The sequence below is a fragment of the Scardinius erythrophthalmus genome (genome assembly GCF_964197995.2).
Source record: "Scardinius erythrophthalmus genome assembly, chromosome: 11".
In the NCBI taxonomy this organism is placed as follows: domain Eukaryota; kingdom Metazoa; phylum Chordata; class Actinopteri; order Cypriniformes; family Leuciscidae; genus Scardinius; species Scardinius erythrophthalmus.
Window position 1 is genome coordinate 11732299 of NC_138231.1, and position 23866 is coordinate 11756164.

Here is a 23866-nt window from a genome sequence, read left to right on the forward strand (position 1 = left end):
GACCTCCAGACATTAAGAATGGATTTGTAGATCTTCTAAAGGGGAAATTAATTGGCACCGAGTGAGATGTGAATTTAATCATCATTCTTTTAGTAAAACATTTCAATTCCTTAAGTGAATCATCATCCAATTTGCATGTCCTTAATTACCACCATTATAATCAATGAGGTCTATATAGAATTAATTCTAACAAAATTGCACTTTTATTGATTGAAATTAAAATATGCTTTCATTTCATGTAGTGTTCTAAAATCATCTCAAGTGTAACTGTCACACACACACACACACGTATTCATCACCGATGATAAAAAATGTTTCTTGAGCAGCAAATCAGCACATTAGAATAATTTCTGAAGGATCATGTGACACTGGAGTGGAGATTGATCACAGGAATAACAAACATTTTACAATATATTAAAATAGAAAACAGTTATTTTAAATTGTAATATTTAATAATATTACTATTTATTTTTGATAAAATAAAGCAGCCTTGGTATAGGCATAAGAGATTTATCCTTTAAAATCTAAAAAAAAAAAAATACTAACCCCAAAAAGAAAACAATTTCAGATATTTCTGGAGAAAAAAAAAAAAGAAAAAAATCTTGAACAACCAAATAATCACAACAATCTCAGTAAATAAACATTTATTTTGTTTGGAAAAAAAATCTCAGCTCATGCAATTCAGTTTTAAATCATGTAAACAAGATCATTTTGATAGATGTTGTATGTGCACAACAGATCTTAAGAAATAAAATAATAAAATGGAATGTGTTTACCCAATTTCAGACAACATAGATGACAATTTTTTCATGTACTTTCATGGGAGATCCTGTAAAGTTGGAGCATCAGAACATGACCATATTCATTAAACATGAAGAAATGGAAACCAAAAAGATTTGTCTGTTTATTGCTTTAGAGATCAACCTCACTTCCTACTGTATCAGCAACTCCTGCACACTCTCACAGAGACAAACAAACAATCCCTGGTCAGGAATGCTTTTAAAAATGTATTTTCAGCTGAAGGGTTAAGAGGCCTGAGGAATGGGCACACTCCAGTGCACCTGAGAGTGTTTTATTGATTGCATAATTCTAGGATCGGAACCAATTCACTAAAATATCAATTTTGGTCAGCAGTACGTACTTCTACTGCACAGTTGTTAATAATATGAGGTGAAAAAATACAAAAAACACTCCTCAGAGAGCCACTCATTCCCTCTGTGCCAACCACCAGTCTATAACCTGAGGTGTTCATTGCTCAACATCCATATTTCATCATGCCAGATGTTTTATCTAGCCAACCATCCATGTAGAAACAGCAGTCAGAGAGGTTTATGCCAAATGGATCTTTCCAATTTCAGCGTGATTTTTGCAAGGGGGCATTAATGCAGAACAAAACCACCGGTATTCTATGCCATTAAACCGAAGTCTAAATTGCAAAATGGATTGCTGCCATTCGTGTGGTGAAATGGCACCGCTTGTCGAAGCCACATTTGCTTGTGTTGGGTGTTTTAAACCAAAACACAGGTACACAATCCCAGTCAATCAGTAGACCATAAAAATATATCATGCTGTAGATCTAAGTATACACATATATATTTATATATATTTATATTGTATGAGAGCTCCCAGTATTAACACTTGTAAAAATCTTAACAGGCACGATAGTGTTACCCTGGATAGGAATGTTAGAGAAAAAACAAACAGAAATCTTCTCCCTTTTGAAACAACAACAGAATACATCATCAACTAAGGAACCAAGAGTACGCCATACATTTGATAATCATCTAATGAGGCTAATATAGACAGAATGTTGCTGAGATCATGATAGTTTTCTTTAAAAACTCATAAAAAAACAAGGAAACAAGATAATCCCCCAACATTTATACAGACTCAGTAGTATTAAATGCATAATCTGCTGCACTTTTCAATAAGTGACCAGAGTGCATATCCAGCACAGTAGTAAAGTAAGGCCTCAATCATTTTTTGTTGGCAAAAAGAAAAAAAAGAGAGGAAAACAACCATATACATCTGTCATAATTACACTTTTCTAAACCTAGAAAAAACCTAATGTGCAAATATGTGAATCTTACAATTTGTGGAGTAAGTCAGAGTGTAATGACGACGTGAATGATATCGTCCCTCCATCTGGAGGTCGCTTTCCACTCGTGACGTGACAGCGGAGCCATCAGTCCAGTTCAGGGAGCCAGATTTCATGTTGACTGTACAAGCTTCTTCAGTTTATCTATCTCCATCTGGAAATAAGCACACAAACACTTTAACATGGTGAAGTGTTGTTCGCATTATAAACCTGTTTTAACTCTTTTCCCGCCTGCGTTTCAGCACAGGCATTTTTGATTGTTTTCACAAAACTTTTATGTACCCAGAATATGTTGTTGTATTCAAAGCTTGCAAAGTCCTATACCTCGTCCTGGGTCGACACTTCATTCGTTTACGTTAGGCAGTTTTAATTTATATGCTGTTTAATGTTTGATGATCGCGTTAGCTTACATGTGCGTAAGCAATGCTTCTATCATTTGTTTCTGCTTCTTCTTCACCTGTGTTTTGATCCAAAGATTCTGTATTATTTCAGAAGATGTATAATATTGCAGCCTACCATATAAATGTGAAAACATGGATTGCTGGAAAAGTTCGCCAATGGTGAGGAAGCGTTGTGTCATAAATTAGTTGATGTTTAACAGTCAGGTGAACATGAATAGTCCAACACAAAATATCTATAAGAAACATTTTACCAGCAGAAATAAAGTACAGATTACTTCTTATCCAAAATAATTTTGGTGAATGATGCGTTAAACAACGTAGTCTTCCTTTTAAAGTAGTTAGCTTGTTCAAAGGCTGTTTCAGTTAAGGTAACTTGGATAAAGTGTCATTTCATAATCATTTTCTAAAGAAAATGATGAAAGCTTGCCCATGTCTTTGGTTACTTCAAATGAATTTAAATTCAAATTGTAAGTCTGATTGCTTAAAAAGTAATAGCACACAAACTGTGTGGGATACATAAGGTGGTTAAGAAAAATAATATAAAAAGTATGTTACAAGATGTCGCTATCGAGCAGAAACCTGGTATCTGCGCATTCCATCGTTTTTATTTCTTTCCATAAATCAATACTATTGGTCAGCCTTCATATCTTTCTGTGGGTTTTGCAAAAACGTAACCAATGAAAAGTATTAAAAAGAACTTGCGACTAAACCTCATAACTCCGTTGGATCCTCAAACTGTCAGTCAAACCTCGTAACTCCACCCGCCCCTCTCATGAATGAAGTGCCATGCAGCTTCATCTTTAATAACATGAGATTTTGGCCAAATTACAGGAAAAACCGATTGACCGCATAGCTACAGTAAACTTTATAACGAAAAAGTAATGCAATTAATCATATGTTTTTATACTATGGTGCTGTTGAATGCTTGATTCTGATTGGTTGACGAACAATCAAAGGTGTGCAATTATTTTCAGGGAAACGCACGGCTAAAGTAGATCCAGGCAGGTCTTGACCGCATTACAGTTCCATACAACTTCGCCAAATGATTTCAGTTACACACCGACACTGACAAAGCAAATAAATATAGCAAACAATAGGATAAAACCGACAAATTATTTCAGAGTTTTTGCCACAAAATTGTGTTTTATTATGTATTATGCATTTATTATGGGAAAGCACATATCTCTTTCTCGAACTCTCTCTCCCACTCAAACGCACATACACACAGTAAGGACACACACTCGTGTGCTGTCAGCGCTTCTCTGACGATTTTATCAGTAGAATAGTAGCAACTTGAAATCTACATGACGTTTCTCACTAGCGAGTGCAGTTTTGCTATTAGTAGAGGCTGGTGCCGAACACTGTTGAGAGACGCGCAGACTGAGGTAATTCACACACGCTCTCTCGCTCTCTCTCTCATAACTGCATTAAGTCTGCCATCAGTGGCTCAAGTATTTGTTACTAGCTCTAAAATAACGTTTTGAAATTAGCAACAAGGCTTTTTCAAAAGCGTTTTAATGACAGAAACCTGACAAACGTCTTGAAATACATCATCTGAACAATGTTTTGAGGCTTGGTAACCACAGTATAAGCAGAATAATTGACTGACTGTTGAATTATTAGAAAAATATTGCACACCCAACGTGTAACGGCCACTCCGCTTCGTGGTCACATTACCACCTCGGGTGTGCATTATTTTTCAAACAATTCAACGGCCCGGAGTCAATTATTCCTTACATAATATTATAATGACGCATGCAAGTGTCTGACTATTTATAAAGCCACAATATCAGCTTTGACAACAAGGTGTTTAATCGTAAAACAAAGTGTTTTTTCCATTTCCTGAAAAGTAGCGTTTTTGGAGATTTTCACCAGACAGCGGCAAAGAGGTATATCACATTTTAAATCACCTCAATCACCTCTTGCCACAATCGATACCTTGTCCTAATTTGATGCCGTACCCCTTGGTGGCTAGTAGAGGTGGAATTCTGATTCAGTATAGTTAGTTTTGTGGTCAGTAAGTGGAAGAAACACTCAGCATGAGATTCAGAGCCGAGTCAGACCCTTTGTGTTCACCCTGCTGAGTGTGGAGGCAAACTCATGGTATCCCGCCTACATTTCATTGCCCTCAGAAACCACACTCTTGACATCCATTCACATCAAACTAACAGAATCGGACAAGCTGTAAAGAGAAATTCTGATTTAAAGATCGCTTTACCTGCAGGGCCACCCGCTTGAGTCGCTCATCGTCCAGCTCTTTTCGGAGTTCGTTAAGCTCTCTCCTGCAAAGTTATGAAAAAAGTTAAAGAATTACAAAAGAAAACAGAGGTTCTAAACATTAAGTTCGCGGGTGATTTCTATGTACTTTATCTTCACTGAGACGGAATGATCTTCCCAACCCTATCCAGACAGCAGAATCCCTGACAATATTCAAACAGCTGAAAACTCTTTTCTTCTGATAGCACTTATCTTCTTCTATGTTTTCACTACTTCTTGTATCCCTCCCTGTAGAGGTCGACCGATATATCGGCATTTTTTTAAATACTGACATCGGCCGATAAGTTTTTCTAATTGGCCGATGTGTTGGAAGCGGGACTTTTATTTTGACGGGTGGCACTGAGAACACCAGCGCCTGATCACACAGCGCTCACTCACATTCTCAGTCTTCATTAGTTTATGATCTTTGTCAGTCATATCTAATACTTTGTAAGACAGAACTGGTAAACAAAGGAAGTAAATGGTATGCGAAAAAGTAAAGCGTTGCATTTATATTATTTGTAACAGAAAAGGCAAACAATCCGACTAAAATACTGTATCGTTTACCGTCAACATTCAGCAAATGCACATCTACATCATTTAAACAAATCTCTGAATATCTAATAAACATTTCATTTCACAAGCCTTGCAGATTTAATGGAATCCAGCTGTGATATCTTGTGAAGTGTTCATTTGTAGCCTGCAATAAAAGGTGTTACTGCGAGTGACGGAAGTGTGAAGTGAGTGAATGCAAACAGAAGATCAGCTTCACAAGAGACGCGATCGAAAAACTTTAAATCCTTAATTTTAAAATATGCTGTGCTATATCCAGTTGCCCACTGTGTCATATTCATATCGTTTTCACTGTGTGCTGTATGTAAAATTAGCGTTACCTTGTCTTTATTTGAAAAAAAAAATAGGATTACCAGTGAGCACAAAATTATCAGATTACTGAGTGCCCTGTTACAGTGTTTACTTCCTTTTTATTCACATATTCATATATTTTTAAACAATTACTTTATTTGTGAAAAATACTGTAATAGGATTGCAGATTCAAAAAGTTGCCATCTAAAGTATAAGCATGTTTATTTAACTTTATTTATATAAAACATTTTTTTTTTTAAGGATTTGTTTTCTAATGTATTTATAATTTATTAAATATTGGTTTAAAATAAATATAAAGTATATATATATATATATATATATATATATATATATATATATATATATATATATATATATATATATATATATATATATATGTCGACTTTATATAGGCATCAGCCATCAAAAAACCTGTTTTAGCTGGTACTTTTCTGGACAAGTGATACTTTTTTGATACTTGCATTGCTAGCATTTCTAAAGTTATTGCCTCCTTAAGATGAATCACTTTGATGAAGGTGCTTTGTATAAAAGCATCTGAAAATTGAATAAATGTAAACGTAGATTAAATTTTAAATGTGAATGCTTAAATGCTTTTGTGCATTATAGACATAACTCGACCAGTAGAGAATACGAGAAACCAAGCAGCATGAAAAAAACTAATACGCAGCGTTGCTACTTACGTCTGTTGTGTCTTTAGTAACCCTACAGACAGCATTAGCTCCTTCATCTGAGCCTTCAGGTCATCTAGTTCAGATCCTTTCTCCTCTTCCTTGTCAGGTTTTGGTTTGGGCTCAGGCATAACATGGATGGATGAAATTGCTTTAGGTGCCGTAGATGGTAAGGGCGATGAGACGGACGTCTGCAAGAATACCAAAAAGTGTATCAATAGTATGAACTAGCAAAATAATATTTTTTTTATGAATGCTTATATGTGTGTTTAGTGGTGTACGCATTTCCTTTTCAAACAATACATCCTTTTACTGAAATACCCTTATCTTTTATCTGTTAACATTTCTGAATTAGTTCCCTTATAGTCTGATGTACAAGGATGATTTCACTTGATTTGAGAACTTTACACAACGGCAGGTGACTTTGAACCAACAAGCTGAGGTGTTTCCAGCTGAGAGCCTGATGTAATTTTCAAAATTGCTAGAAACCCCTGATTAGGAGGAACATTAATCACTACTCCACTTTAAATGTAATGAAATGAATTTGCTAAAAATGAGATATTAACAAACCACAAGAAAAAGTCACACAAACTCAGAAGGTGGTCTGAGTTAATTTGTCCAAAGTTTGACGCTTATAATTCCCATTAATCAAAAAGTTTTGGATTTTTTAAGTTTAAGTTAAGTGCTGTCAAACAATAATAAAAAAAGCTCAATCGCACATTTATCTGTAATTAATCGCGATTAATTGCAACTAACATTAAAGTTGATATATTTTTATATTATAATTATTTCACATTTAATCTCCAACATTTACATTTTAAATATTTATTTAATGGTATCTTTTTATTCATCAATGCCAGTATAACTGATACCAATACTGCAACTGATTTCATGTAAATTTTTTCAACATTACAGCATAATTGAAGAAAAGATTTCATTTAGGATTTTATTCACATATATTCATCAACCACACCAGGTGTGGTAAACGGGAGCTCAAGCATGTTCATTTTACGCAGCAAGTTTGAGCTTCCGCAAGAACCAATGAGGTTCGTTCTTGCATGTCAAGCAGGTTTGGTTGAGCTTCCGTTTATGTTCGCTGATCAATGTTTATATGTGAAAAAAAAGTTATATATCTGAATTGTGTAATTGAATAGCTAACCAAAAGATCTGGTCTGATTATCTGTGGCTTCTTGAGAATACATTCCATGAAATTACGTTCTCAAGGGATTGTGAACAATCAACAACTCTGATACAATCTCGACTGAATGCCTGGCTCTTTATACGTTCATCATACAAAGCAATCGAGCCTCTTCAGTAAATCTGGACTAAACTATTAGGACTATTAGTTTAGCAGATAAATGGCAAATTAGGACAAAGCTGCGGTTTCAATTACATTTCTTTTAGCTTTTATATCTAAGCTTTTATACCTAAAAAGCAGCAATAACGACAAAACATATCACTGATCAAACTACAACCACATTATTTGCCAAAATTAATTTCAATATTATTTTATTAGTTTTTATGTTTCACTCCAAAAACTACCAGACACCAATTGACAACTACCGTACAATCAATAGTTCTCTTTTTTGACTGAGAGATTTTGACTGAATGACCAAATATGAGAACCATCTGTGTGAAACCAGACAGTGTTTCAGTCCACTTTACATACTGTAAGCTTAATGTAAAGAACACTACATACTAAAATCCTCAGGGCTGAAAAAGAAGAGCCAGGCATTCAGTCGAGATCATATCAAGAGTTGTTGATTGTTCCCAAACCCCTGAGAACGTAATTTCATGGGATGTATTATTCTCAAGGAGCCACAGATAATCAGACCAGATCTTTTGGTTAGCTATTCAATTACTTGACTCAGATATTACAGAAAGGCACATAAGATTCTTGCATTAAAGGGATAGTTCAACCAAAAATGAAAAATGCTGCTTTCATTCTAAACATGTATTTAATTTACAGAATCTTCTTTTTTTGTGTACTATATATTCAAGGTAAAAACCAGATTTACCTTAAGTGAATTCTGTGCAGAAGGCACGGGGTCAACTTCGTCCACTTCCTCGATTTTCTCAGCTTTCTCACCAATCTCCTTGCTCGGCTGTAAGATGTTACAAAGCGTTTTAGAAAAACATGTGAAGAGCAAAGTGCAAATAGCGCTATACTTGACAAGCATCCCATCTGGGCTTTCATTAGTAAAGCTTTTTTTGATCCAGACTGGAGAACTGCATGATCCCTTCTCTATGCCACTCTTCAACATCGCAAAAACTGCTCAAAATAGATGTATAAATCTAAAAACAAATTTTAGTGCTTATGGTAGTATAAAGAGATTAAGCAGATACTGGTTTCAGATTGTGGTCTATGTGACATCTGTGATTTCACCCATGACATTTATTGAACTCAAAAAAATAAAAAAAAATAAAAAATAAATACTAACACAAACTAGCACAACAATTCTGTGAACCAAGAACTTGAAAATGTATTTATTGAAGATTATAAAAATGCTGATTGGTTGATATAAATAATTATTTTGTGTTTTTCTTCTACCAAAAATGTCATTTAATGAATTTTCTTAGTGAAATAATACAAATTACATAAATTTTAGTTCAAATGTTATCTCCAAGTGGAAACATGGCACTTCATGAATGTGCTAAATAAAATAATGTCTTAATGAAATGTTATAATTAAAATGTTTTGCTTAAAAAAATTATACTTTTTATGCCATTTTCTATGACTTTTGCATTAGTATATTACTGAGAGACCAGAGCTCAAGCTTCTACTCACCGATTGGCCTCTGTGAGCAGGCGGTCTTCTCCCAGGCATCTTTGGTCGCTGTGCGGTAGGGTGGGTTAATTTCTCCGAGGTAGAGGAGACATCATCAAAACTCATGAGATTAACTATGGGAATAAGACACATAAAATATTTACTTCAAACGTGAGAACAGTTTGAGAACTAAGCGTGAGAACAAACGTGAGAACTAAGCTGAATCATAATTTAGAAGTTATATTTGAGACGAAAAATGAGTTTGGAGCCAATTTAAAAGTCATATGAGGTAATAAAGTAAGTTTACACCCAGTCTAGATCAAAACCCAACAGAGCAGGAAATTACAATCATGACTGAGTGATCGGTATATAAAGACTGTCATGTTTGAAAAATTTTCAATCGATCATCTTGGTTTAGCTGTCAGTTTGATATCTTTAATCTGGCACTTAAAATTCGGATTTTATATGTCCACCATTAACAACTTAACAATTTTATCATATCAGCCAGCCTCTGAATAGTATCTCAGAGATTACAGACACAAATCACTTGCCCTTAAGGCAGATGTCTTGTTTATTTTTCCTTTTACAGAAAGTGACATAACCTGACTTTCTGATTTTCTCTTTCTGAAGGTCTGCTGCATTGAAATGCTCATGGCCTTTCGTGAAGATGCGATTATACCAATTTTGGTGCTACTTTGGTCAACCTTTTAGAAAAAAAGAAGATTTTATTCAAAAACAGTGAATCTGCTCAAACGTCTTTTTTTTTTTGATGTTATTATCTTTCTCGTTGTTTCCATTTCATCAATTGCCTACTTTGAAGCAATTTTTACACATTTTCCAAGCAAAATATGGTTCCTTAGATAAAAAAGTCTTTAAATGCAGTGGCACACTGAAAGACTTTTAATTTTGTCTTCATCACAGTATTACAAATTAATGCCAAAGAACTAATTTAATACAGACAGCTAGACTTAATTGAAACTTGTTATCAGAATAAGCTTGAGCGGAGAGATTAGTTGCACTAATCAGCCAATTAAACACAGTTTGATTACTCTGCAGTGATTATAATAGTTTATCAAATGCCAAAAATGGACCTCTAACTAAGATTCCTAAATTACGTCATCAAAAAAATAAGCAATTTAATTATATGAAATGTTCTTTTTACAGCTAATATCTTTTAACAGCCGAAAAGACTATCATCTCCAGCTCAGGAAATTATTCAGAGTTAATTAATTTGCGATTATCACAAAGCAGAGACAAAGCATTCCAAGATTCAAAACTTGGTAAACCTTGAGAAATAATAATAACAGAATGCCTGGCTCTTTACATGTACATCATATAAAGCAGTCGAGCCTCTTCAGTAAATTTGGACTAAACTGCTCAATTTATATGGATTAGATTTACGATCCCTTTATGAACTTTTTGAAGCGTCACAGGTAATTTTTAACATGAAACTAAAATCTCTGAAAAGGTGGCTGGTGCAGTATTAAGCACAAGATGGGTTGACAAATGGATAGAAGTAGGGCATGAAATCATGGAGATTACTGAGGATTTAGAACATGCCCTTTCAGTGCAAGAGGAATAATTCTGCTTCCAGAAAGTGATTCGCAGTGCTTATCCACAAACAGAGCTAGGATTCACCCACACCACAGCAAAAAACACACTGAGCTGAGAGAAAATAAAAACACTGAGCGAGCCATGTTATGATCAATGAATATCAAAACCAGCAAAGAACAACTTACCTGTTTCTGAATTCTTCTCGCCGCTGTCCACAACAGTAGATTTTGGCTTGATTGGTACAGGTTCGGTCTCTGGCTTTGTTCGTGAGAGGGGAACTTCTCCATTGTGCCTGTGGGATTTAACAGGCATCACAGTCACACTCTAAATGCAAAGCTATGTTGCCATTTAGACCTTATGCGATTATAATAATATTAAATCCTTATATAATATTAAATATTATAATATTTGGGTTAATAATAATAATAAATATTTGGCTTATTTTTAAAATATTTAACATTTTTATACTTGGGACAAATTATACTTTAATATTTAATATAACACAAATATTAATATAATAATTTTAATATACTTTTTAACACCTGGGAATCTTCTGAAAAATAAAAAATGCATTATAATAAAGCTTGTGACACTAACACTTGCTTGGCGGCTGGTGATGGAGTGAGAGGCAAGTCAGGTCGTTTTGTGTGGATGGAAGGACGCAGCAGTCCCTTGCTTGGAGGCAAAGGCTTTTTCGGGGGAACGATGGGGCCAGCAGGTTTGGCTGGTTTCTCTGGCAAGGGCTTGACAACTTTAAAGACACAAATGACAAATATATATATGTTTTGAGACAATAAATGTCTACCTAATCATTGTTCTAATTTGGATTATTAATTCATGTGTGTCTCTTATAAGCTTCTGATAGCTAAGAGATTTAATCATCTAAATGCAGGATATTACTATAAGGTTAAGCATTTCATATAGCTCTCAATCCTTTGAAACATGCTAATTGTGTCTGTTGATTCTTTGCACACAATCGCAAAAATCAGTGGAAACCCATGAGAACAGAAGCCACTTATACAAGTAGTGGTGTAATGCATGTAATGTACTGAACTTCTCCTAAAGACATGAGGAACTTTCATAAGCGTTCACACTGACATGTATGTTTCAAAGTAGGTCAGGGGAGATTTTGGCAGGATGTTTTCACCACATCGATCTGCTTCCATCTTCTTGAATCGATGCATTTTTTCATCACACTTTCCGATATTCACATTCACAGTATATCGTTCAATTTGTAACACTTGGTCTAAATAAGAGAGTCCAGCTTTCAAACACCACAGAGTTGATCAGATATACGTTCCAGTAGAGTGACATTCATATGAATAGAAAGTACTCGGCAGGAAGTCCTTGAGGCAAACACAACAGCAGATCCTCAGACATCCTGGTGCTCAAAGTGCATGACAGTTTTCCTACAAAGTCAACACTTACACAAAGTACTTCAGAGTGCACACACTAGATGACTTTGATGATGCCCATCCACCTTGAGCTATATTATCAACTTCGTAAATAGGGATGGTCTCGATACAGATTTCCTGCTTCAACTTTATTCCATTTCATTAACTTTCCATTTAATATCTATAATTCATTTTCAAAATCTGGGTATATTTCAGGTATAATGCCCATTTTGCTTATATATGATAGAGCTGCATGATTAAACGTTTCTAACACTCACACAATCTTATTCCTAAATTCAATTCAATTCACATTTATTTGTACAGCGCTTTTCACAATACATATCGTTTCAAAGCAGCTTTACAGAAAATGCAGGTTTCTACATTATGATTTAGAGTAATCTGTTATCAGAGGTGACTGTGTCCATGTAATGTCCAAGTAATGTCCATGTGTCAAAAACAGTTCTATGATCATCATAAAAAACAAATCATACAGTTAGCTAATATCATTTATTAATTTAGTAAGAAACAATGAGCTCATTAAAGCAATTGATACAACAATTTGGCAGTGGCGCATGTTGCAACGATTCGCCTGTCACTGTGCCAGAACATTCAAATCTGCGTTGTTGCTACCGCTGAGCCAGGGAGAGCAGTGAATGTATACTACAGCTTCACAAACAGCCTTTTCAATCACACAGTATTGTTATTCCTCTATTACAATAATTCAGATTATCATAGAAGTACTGGCTAAAAGTTTCTATAAACACTGATGTCTACTTAGTGATCAAAATAGAGAAAATCACTTTTTGAAAGTAACTCCCATCAATTTCATCGTTACACAAGTAGGTTGCGACAGCCACTTTAAATGTTTTAAATGTTTAAATCATCCATTCAGGAGATTCGTTCAAAACGCTGTTTCATCAGAGTAGCAACAACACAATGATAAATACACTGACAGCCAATCAGAATCCTGCAGAATGACATCGTCCACTGGTGTGGATCCTAATAAAGTTGTTGTCATAGTTGTCTTTACAGTTATTGTTCTTAGTGTGAAGAAAAGTTATTGTTCTTTATGCCCACCCAGACAGATAAATAGAAAGTTTGAAAAAATCCTGAAATAGGATTTTTTTTTGATAATATTAGAAATGACTTTAATGCCACTTTTGATCAATTTAATGAATCCTTGCTTTTAAATGGAAATGTTTAAAATAATATTCCAAATAATTAAACTATTTAAAACAAATCAATTATCAAAATCAACAAAGACGACTACATTGTAAGTGTGGTGATGTCGGGTTCTTGCAGTGCACATAGACAGCTTATGCTTTAGCAATCTAGTTGCATTGTGACTGCTTATCTGCAGTGAAGATTGGGTATGAAAGTGAAATGTCTGAAGGCAAGAAAGCAAGAATGATTCTCTCCTCAGGTTACACAGACTCTTAATAGGCACTCGGCAAATAATTAAATGAATAAAAAGAAAAAGAGCAAATAAGGGCCATGGTGATTTTTGGGTCCGTTAAAACGGGAATAAAACTGAAACCACAGTCAGTAAGGTCAATTTCAATTTGTGGTATAACAGAAACTGGGCAGCGAACCCTCTCTTACCTTTATCTTCAGGCCGTGGCTGCGGTTGCTTCTTGTCCACACTGGGGGCCTCTGGTTTCAGGACTGAGAAACGAAGCATATTGTCTGAGTTAACAATATGTTTTTAGGTACTACAATGGAGATACAGCGGCTCCAGATCCGGCAGATAAAAAAAACAAAACGACTTCTGAGACAGGCACTTGAACAGAATAGGAAACATACAGTCTATGACTTGCATTTCCTGTGTGGGTTGGAAAGACAGACCAAATCTTTGCAACCCTCTGCAAGCTTTCTATAACCCAATTGGTATAATGCGGTCTCCTTTGATGCACATTCGCTTTTATTGTTTGCATGTTTCGCAGACAAGAGCTGTGAGGGACTGACTGACTGTTACAGCTGCCTTATCAAACTTCACATCTGCATTGCCAGATCATTTGATTTTGGCACCCTAACAATAGATAACTACAAGCTGATGCATCAGTCTTAGTGGCCGTTTACACAACACTGTTTTCAACCAAAAAACTGACAACGGCATTATAAATAATGTTATAAACAAATGACACATTGTTTTCTAGAAAATGTGTTTATGAAGTTTATGCCATGAAGTTATATTAAAGCTGTAAATTAAATCAATTCAACTGCATTATATTGAATTCAATCAATTTAATAAAATACTGTTAATTATTTTATTAATTACATTTTTTTTGCCAGTTTCTTTGTAAATAATATCATTTTGTTAACACTAAATGAAAAATAAACATACATATATACATATCTATTTATACATATCTATATATATATATATATCTATATATATATATATATATATCTATATATATATATATATATATATAGATATATATATATATACTTTTTTTTTTTTTTTGATGGTGTCAATAAAAATATAGTCATGCAGTCGCTTTAAAGGGGTGGTTGATTGCTATTTCACTTTTTTCATTTTAAATACTGTGTAATGTTGCTGTTGGTGCATGAACAGTATCTGCAAAGTTGCTGCGCTTAAAGTTCAACGTAAGCGGAGATATTGTCTTTTAAAAATCAGGAAGTTTAATGCCTACAAAAACGTCTCGAATGGGACTACAACGAGATACTTCCCGGGTTTTATACGTAACTAACCCATACATTTACATCCACCCTCCCTCCGGAACATGTTCTGCTGTCGAAGAGGAGGAGTTATAGTGGAGAGCTGTAGCTGTCAGGTCTTCTGTGTTCAGGCTTCCTACAGACGCTGTAGTTCGTCAACAATGGTTAAAATTTAAGTTTGGTTATGTTCCTGACAATTATAATCGTAGTTTAGCTCTCTGTGCTGCACATTTTAAAGAAGACAGCTTCCAGAATCTACACGAGTTCAATGCCGGATTCCACAAGAAACTATTACTACAACATGAAGCAGTTACAGCTTTAAAACCAGAGGCCACAACCTGCAAGTAAGGTTTAATCATTTTAAATGTATTTGCCTGTATAATTTAAGACGTAATGTTTTAGTTTTATCAAGGATGTAAAAAAATGCCAGCGCTGGCTTTAGTATATGACAAACGCGTACAAACATTTTGGACCCGAATTTGTAATATGTACAAATTTTGTAAACGTATTTTCCATGTATACTTTATGACGTAATTTTTTGATTTGATCAAGAACGCAAACCAATGCCAAAGCTGTTTGTTTATAGTAGCTAGTTAGTTCGATGCTATTTTGTGTGTATAAGACAAACGTGTACAAACTTCAAAAAATTATCGCAACAGCAAACTTCAGCTGCTATCACATGTACACCTAAAGAAAACGACAAACTGAGTAAACTAAGCTTTGTGAATAGTTAAACGGTTGTTCATTCTATCAATAAAACAATATCTTTAAAAAACGGTATTACTCAGTCATGTATTCAGTTATATTAAATGTTTAATCAGGGGGAAAGCGTATCTCAAAAGCTAACAAACAGCAGTAGCATTTTCAAGTAACAGCGTGTGGAAATTCTTTGAGAGAATAATAATAAAATAAAATAAATTACCATTCAGAAACGTTTAGTAAGAGCCGTGTTTGCGGAGGTTCTGCTTGACTCTCTTCATCACCGCTCTCTGGGTCTGATTCTGGCTCAAACTGATGAGGCAATATTGACACCATTACATTTGACCGGAGCACATGCAACTGTCGCCCGTAAAGGTAATGGGCGTGAAGATTCCGGACGCAGTTTAGCCAATTACAACACACCGGCCGAACTAACCAATCTGAGCTCATTGCCTCTTTCTGAAGGAGTGGTTTCATAGAATCAGGAAGTCAACCGGTCGTTCAAATGACAGAGGAGGAAGCGGCTTACAATAAAGGTGAAATTTATGAAAAATAAGGCGTTTTTTAACAAACGAAACACGAAGACATGTTATATTGCAGCCCATAAACACAATCAAGCAAAGAAAAAAGGCAGTAAACCACCCCTTTAAGACGTGGCTAAAAATGAATCCTCCAGAAAACACAAGCAATATAAAATGATAAAAGCAACTTAAAGGGTTAGTTCATCCAAAAATGTAAATTCTGTCATTAATTACTCACCCTTAGGGGCGGGCAATCTTCCAAAGATTTCATATCACGATCTTATAACAAACAATCAGGATCCACGATCTGAATCCCTAACCTTCCCAATTTTGAGATGTACTATCGAGAATATCCAGAATGGAACAAGCCTATGGATTTATCCATTTGTACAATTTAAAACACAGTATTGCATTAAACAATCAGTTGTCAAAATAGTCATTAAACCCTGAGTTAAACTCACTGTATGAATTAAACATATTGATTCTTATCTAAAATTACTTCTCAAAAACTACTAAAGTTATTAAGTCAAGAGCAGTGAGTGTTTTTGTCTTTGTCTTTTGTTTAACAAATGACACAGACAGACGTATTTGCATTACACTTTAAGACCGAATGTATGGATCTAATATGATGACACGCATCCGATTTCTTTCCCAGTTGTTTATTCACTTAAGACATAACTGACTGACTTTATGTAAATACTCGCCAAGACAGTCATTTTGACACATTTTGTGTATATTTGACCGCATCGCGCACACAGAAACCGAGTGGGGATCAGACTCTTTCGCAATTGAATGCGCTTTTAATAACAACAGCTTTTAATAATAGCAGTAGACTGCATTTTACTACAACTTGGACATTAAGTTTAGACTTTAAAGCATGCGGCACAATGATCATTTATCAGGTTTTCATAATCGTTGGAAGCACTCACGTCGCTTCATAAAACTGAGGTTAAACCACTGGAGTCACATGGATTTATTGATGTATTTACTACCTTTCTGGGGCTTGAACGGGGTAGCTGCATAGGCTGTCAATGGAGGGACAGAAAGCTCTCAGATTTCATTAAAAACATCTTAATTTGTGTTCTGAAGCTGAACGAATGACTTACAGGTTTAGAACGACATGAGGGTGAGTAATTAATGACAGAATTTTCATTTTTGGGTGAACTATCCCTTTAAGCTAAAAATAATGATTTTCAAAATGCATCCGTGAGTGTGTGGGCACGCATGGTCTCTGTGTTCAGTGCCATAATTAAATGTGCCAAATTATCTTGCATCACCTCTAATCTTCTCACCATACACCAGCATACTTCTCTGAAAACCACAGAGGAAGCAGCTCAAATCAATATGCCATCTTCCACCAGTTTATCCACTCACATACTGATGCAGACATATTGGCATTTTCCCTTCAAGTACCACTGTCAAGGCCCATCAAATCATGTCAGCTGCCTGCAGCCAACAATTGAATATCAACTAGCATCTTTTGAATCTTGATGGTCAATGACAAGCAAAAACAAGCGAAAGATGTTTGAAGACAATGACCTTTAAACTTATCAGAGGGATTTTGTGGCTCTTATCACATATGATTGCGAGAGTTATTGAGCATTATCTCAGCAACCAGAATACGTTTGATGACACTTTAAGCTCTTTTTATACCTCAGAGGTCTCACAGCAGCTTGAAATGAAAAGAGAAGAGTAAAGTGATGTAATCAAATTCATGCAATCAGTGAGATGTGAAATGGTTTGTTAAAAATGTGACATACCTGTGGTTTTGGATGGTGGTGGGGGCTTCTTTGGCTTCTGTAGAGAAACAACAAAACATCAGAATGCATTGAAAATCAGGGCAGTCACATGATTTTGCTTCCATTGAAGCACAACATGCTCTTTGGATCATTCTCAAATTATGCTGGAGAACATGGTTTTACCCAAACACAATAGTTCATGGAACTTATAATAATAATAATAATAATAATAATAATAATAATTTGTTACATTTATATAGGGCTTTTCTGGGTGCTCAAAGTGCTTTACATATGGAAGGGGGAAATCTCCTCAACCACGACCAATGTACAGCATCAACCTGGATGATGCGACGGCAGCCATACTGCGCCAGAATGCCCACACTGCTTACTGGTGGAGGAGAGACAGAGTGATGAAGCCAATCTGTATATATGGGGATGATTAGGAGGCCATGATGGACAGAGGCCAATGGGCAAATTTTGGCCAGGATGCCGGGGTTTAACCCCAACTCTTTTTCCCGAAGGACATCCTGGGATTTTTAATGACCACAGAGAGTCAGGTCCTCGGTTTAACGTCTCATCCGAAGGACGGAACTTGAGTGCTGATGTCATTAAAGTCAGCATGAAATGAAACATTTTCTTAATGGATGTAATAGACCTTATTGTGACTGCATCTTCCACCGGTTATTATCCACTCACACACCAATGCAGAAATATTGTCATGTTCCCTTTAAGTACCACTGTCAAGGCCCTTCAAATCACGTCAGCTGCCTGTAGCAAATAATCGGACATCAACTAGCATATTTTGAATCTTGAAGGTCACTGACAGGAAAAAAGCGCAAAGAAGTTGTGAAAAAGAACTCAATTCAGTATCCATCCACTATATGAGATGTGCCCAGCACAGAAAACTGAGTGCGAGTGCAGAATTTAGTTTTTTTTCCCTGCGTCTTCTTGCGCTTGAAGGGTTTAAAACCACATTAAAATGCGCGCACAGGAATTGATAGGCGTAATCGAAATTTTAATTTTATAACAAATATCTGATTCCTGACCTTGAGTATCTGAATTTAGAACTGGAATCGATTTCCGATTCCCAAACCTAGTCTCTTCACAGGTCAGGCTAACTAACATAACCCCTAGCGGCATAACTCTGCATAACATAACTAAAACAGGATCTTAAAAAGCCCAACAACCCAAAGTCAGCAGGAACTGAAACATGAAATGGCTGAGGCTGGAAATCCCCCAGCCTCCTCTTTGATGGAGGATTTGATGACTTTCAGTGCCAATGAATCGGCTGCACTGATTACCATAATAATTCACCTCTTTTGTATCAGCATAAGTGAAAGTTCAAACAACAACACAGGCATAGATCAACATTTGCAACTGACATAGATATGTATCGTTTATGAGAAGGTCAGCATGATAACCTCTGTCATGTACATGATTCTGGTGTTCATTCACTTATGCATGAATGCAGATTAAGATGATTATACAAATGCTCTGCCACACTTGAATTGATGAATTGTTCACAATAAGACCAGGAACATGTAATAACTAAGTAAACAGTGATTTAATTTTGACACTGTCAAAATTCTGGTTCATAATTTCAGTTATTCATATGACATGTCTACAAAAAACAAAGAAAAACAGCAGAATATATACTTTCTAGCGCTCTAGCAAAAAGATGCTTATGCCACTATGTTCTGGATAATCATCATGAGGGAGAAGAAAGGAACATCTTAATGGATATCTGGTTTATAAGAATAAAGAGGGATTCAAAACACAGGGCAAGAAATGGCCTTCCAATAATTCAGAGAGACAATGAACAAGAATTTGTAAAAAAAAAAAAAAAAGAAAAAAAGCCAACTAAATTGGACCGCTCACCTTAAAGTGCCCCTGTTATGCAATTTTAAAGATGAAAAATTTTGTACGTTGGAAGCCCTGAACCACAACGTAAAAAATAAATAAAATAATAATAATCCGTAACATTTTTTCCCCCTAAAATTACAAGAATAAAGTCGTGGCGTTTCGAGAATAAAGTCGAAACATTTCAAGATTAAAGTCCAAACATTTCGAGAACATTTCGCTTGTGAAGTCGAACTGCCTCGGACATGGATCTAAACATAATAGTAGCTTTTTACTTTTATCTGGGCTTTCAACAAAAGGAAATTCTACAGGTGCTAATCTACCAACATGGTATTACCATTTGTTTTAGGACGTTACAAAATATACTGCGCCGGAGTAAACTTTAGAGGCAGAAACACTTTTCAGACTGGATTGAGGTAGCCAGCTTTATATCTGAGGAAATCAGGGGATCCGGGCAAATGATTGGATACAGAATGATGCACTTAAAATGTATCCACAAAGGATTTACAGTGAAGAGGGAGACAGTACGGTTACTGTTATGCCTGGTTTAGATTACACGATTTTAGCCCGATTTTGACTTTATTCTCCAAATATTTTGACTTTATTCTCCAAATATTTTGACTTTATTCTCCAAATATTTTGACTTTAATCTCGTAATTTTAGATTTAAAAAAAATAATAATATATTTTTATGTTGCGGTTAAGGGCTTCCGTAGTTTTGCATCCAAGGTAATTTTCTCATAACATACATTTTACATCACCTAATTTCTCAAAGAAATTAAAATTAAAATTTTCGTATGAAATACCAATCTTTCATATGAAATACCAATCTTTGATACCAATCTTTCATTTGAAAGTCACGTGTCTAGTATCTGTAAAACTGCATTTTTCCATCTTAAAAATATATCTAAATTACGCCATATGCTCTCATTGACAAATGCGGAACAATTAGTTCATGCGTTCATGACCTCAAGGCTAGATTATTGTAAAGCTCTACTGGGTGGTTGCCCTGCACGCTTAATAAACAAACTACAGCTGGTTCAAAACGCAGCAGCTCGAGTTCTTACCAGAACCAGGAAGTATGACCATATTAGCCCAGTTCTGTCAAAACTGCATTGGCTCCCTATTAAACATCGCATCAATTTTAAAATATTGCTGATTACTTACAAAGCACTGAATGGTTTAGCTCCGCAGTACTTGAGCGAGCTCTTAACGCATTATAGTCCGTCACGTCTATTACGATCTCAAAATTCCGGCCAGTTGATAATACCTAGAATATCAAAATCGACTGCTGGCGGTAGATCCTTTTCCTATTTAGCACCAAAACTCTGGAACAGTCTTCCTACCATTGTCCGGGAAGCAGACACACTCTGTCAGTTCAAAGCCAGATTAAAGACACATCTCTTTGACCTAGCTTTCACATAATACATTATAGACTTCTATAATTTAATGTTAGGCTGCATATAGTAGGTCAGCCGGAACCGGGAACACTTCCCAAAAATCCTGATGTACTCGTTACATCATGAGAAGAATGGCATCTACGCTAATTTTAGTGTCTGTGTTTATCCCGAGGTTTTTCCTGCAGCCTGCCGGATCCAGGCCGTATCCAGATCTGACGAAGGACCTTCGCCTGGACCGATGACAACGCAGTGCTGAAGTGCCAACTAGTCTCTCCCTATGGAGGATCCCACTACCACTCTACAGATAAGGCGTTGTCGGGAAAATCCGTCTCGCGGTCCTACCCCAAAGCAAGAAATAAAATAAAATTCCTTATCAAAATTTATAAGGAAAGACAAAGTATTTTGTTTAGGCTTGGCTTGTAGGGAATTCCAAACCTGCGTATATTCAAACGCACATTACTATAAAACCCATTCTAAATGCGCATGTGAACGCCATCAGCGTTTCTCACAGGTTCGCGTTTAAAGTCTGTGTAGAGGGAATGGTGTCGTCTTAGCGGCCCCTAATTTAATAACAAATGATCATTGCGACGGAAGCAAATCAATTAAAACTAACTTTAGATGGAAATAACTTAACTCTGCTGTAAAGCCGAAAGAATCTCTGTTACCTTAAATTATACGCTTATCTCTGTAAAGCTGCTTTGAGACAATCTACATTGTTAAAAGCGCTATATAAATGAAGATGACTTGACTTGACTTGACATGAAGATTGTCTCTAAACCCCTCCTTTCTGCGAGCCTACTCAGCTCTGATTTGGTCAAATGGCACAGTCTGTTGTGATTGCTTACAGCGCATGTCGGAAATGAAACGGCCATTATTTTATCTGAATTTCAGCTCCGGAGACTTCCTCAGCGTTTGATACACAGCCTTCCAGGCATCAGCTACAACTAGGGTGGGTCAAAGAAGACCATAGGCTGGCAAGCCAATGTAACAGGAAGTTAGACTAGTTAGACTACTTGTTGACAACTTGTTTCGGTAGTTCAGAATCGATTCTTTCTTTTAGGAGACAATATATTTTTATTTGAACTGCACTTTGATCTTTAAAACTGTAGTCATTTTACATTCACAAACAGCTATATTACACTCTGCATGAAAGGTAATATTCGAAAAAACACAATAGGGGCACTTTAAACAGTCACAGTTATGTTATACTAAAAAGAGAGAAGTCTCACTGGTCAAATTGGGGGGAAAACTAAAGAAAAATGTGGAGCAAATAAAACAAATGATGGCACGTCTCTGTAAATCAGATGCAGCTTAAATGCCAATTTACTACAGTAATTGCACTGAAGTAAGATCTTGGTGAAGTGAGACAGTAATACATTTGGTTAAATTACCGTCACAGGAAGCTCAAGCAACCTCAACAGCTCACAATTTAGAAGAAATTAGACTTAGACCGTCTCTAACCAACCCTATCTGTGAAGAAATCTGTTTGGGGCCAAAGAAAAGCAAAACAATTTCCTCTCCCTCAACATCAGAGACATACCTGGAAATCAAGGGCTGAGGGGTTAATGTGCAATCGCTCACAGCAAACAGAGAAAAGCAGTCAAATCCTGCAGATTGGAACTCTTTGTTCAAATGTAAAATTATAAAAAAACTGTTTATTCAAATGTTTTAGCATTTCATAAAATAAAAAATTCCAGTTCAACACAGAGGCTGATGTGTGTAAACCAGTCAATTTATGCAATATACCAAGTTCTATCATGAAACTCTAGATGTCTAAGGCTGATTGGTCCTTAACACAACCTGCTGACAATTACATTGTTAACTACATGGCACTAGCTGACTGGTTCCTGTTGCATCTGTAGCCAATGAGCTTGCTGCTCAACATATAAATAGTTGGTCAGTGTTTGCTGTATCAGTTTGCAATGCGCTTTCAAGGTTCCTCTGAAAACCTCCGCCTTCCCCAGCTCCACCTGTATAGATCTGCTATGGGTAATTTCATAGATGCTAGTCTCTGTACTTGCTAGGGCTGTGCGATTAATCATATTTCAATTTCGGCATCCAACGATTATGAAAACAAAATAATCAAAGTAAAATGATTATTGTTCCGCTGCTGCATTCAGTCCAGCGCACTTTCCTTTCCTTCAAAGCGGTGTGCTTTCGTTCCTCCCCAAGTCAAACTTAACATCCAAATCAGCCGAATAAGTGAGTGATGTAAAATGCAGTCTACTGTTGCTAAACCGCAGGACGCGCTTGATATTAGACAGTGTTATTAAAAGAGCATGAAGCCGTGAAAGAGATCTGAATACCACTGTGAGTTCATCTTCCTGAAAGTGGAAAACCTAAAGTACTGTTTGTACTTAGTTTTTTTGTTCTTATTTTATTGCTGACTGTTTACTTGCCTTCTGTAACTGTTTTGAATTATTTTTACTTGCATTAATTAACCTAGTATTAGTTTTTGCTGAAGTATCGACAACTGTGAACTGACGTTTAAAATTACTTGTATCATGAAATAAGACTTTCGTGTTACATAATCGTGATTTCAATATTGACCAAAATAATCACGATTATGATTTTTGCCATAATCGAGCATTCCTAGTACTTGCTCTGCAGTAGCAGCAGCATCAGCATCAGGAGCAATAACAGCTGGAGCGTAGCAGCTCTTTTCCACCAACAACAAATACATTAACATTGTCCATCTCAGTTACCATGCTAAACTCTTCCAAGAGTTGCCTTGCCATGATAGTCATTTAAATATAAGGCAATGCAGACAACTACTACAACTACTCAAGCAAAAAATAATAAAAAATTTTTTTTGATAAAATGCATTATTAATAAATGATAAAATAACAATAGATTAAAATGCCCAATATTGTGGTATAACCACATCTTGCGTACTGTGTTTATTTGAATGCTCTATAATATGAGTCAACAACAATTTACAGA

The 23866-nt window shown here is 35.8% G+C and overlaps 1 protein-coding gene across 2 annotated transcripts in view; it reads right to left on the reverse strand.

Annotated features, from left to right (window-relative positions):
- Nucleotides 1-629: 629 nt before the first annotated feature.
- Nucleotides 630-23866, reverse strand: part of cd2ap (CD2-associated protein) — a 68003-nt gene continuing 44766 nt past the window's right edge. For both annotated transcript variants that reach the window (XM_081378162.1, XM_081378161.1), the window contains exons 11-19: nt 17686-17722; nt 13626-13688; nt 11227-11380; nt 10815-10921; nt 9097-9209; nt 8327-8413; nt 6321-6499; nt 4718-4781; nt 630-2252 (exon numbers count right to left, since the gene is read on the reverse strand). In XM_081378162.1, coding sequence (XP_081234288.1) covers nt 2211-2252; nt 4718-4781; nt 6321-6499; nt 8327-8413; nt 9097-9209; nt 10815-10921; nt 11227-11380; nt 13626-13688; nt 17686-17722 — 846 coding nt within the window. In that variant the 3' untranslated portion in view covers nt 630-2210. The remainder of the gene's footprint in view (nt 2253-4717; nt 4782-6320; nt 6500-8326; nt 8414-9096; nt 9210-10814; nt 10922-11226; nt 11381-13625; nt 13689-17685; nt 17723-23866) is intronic.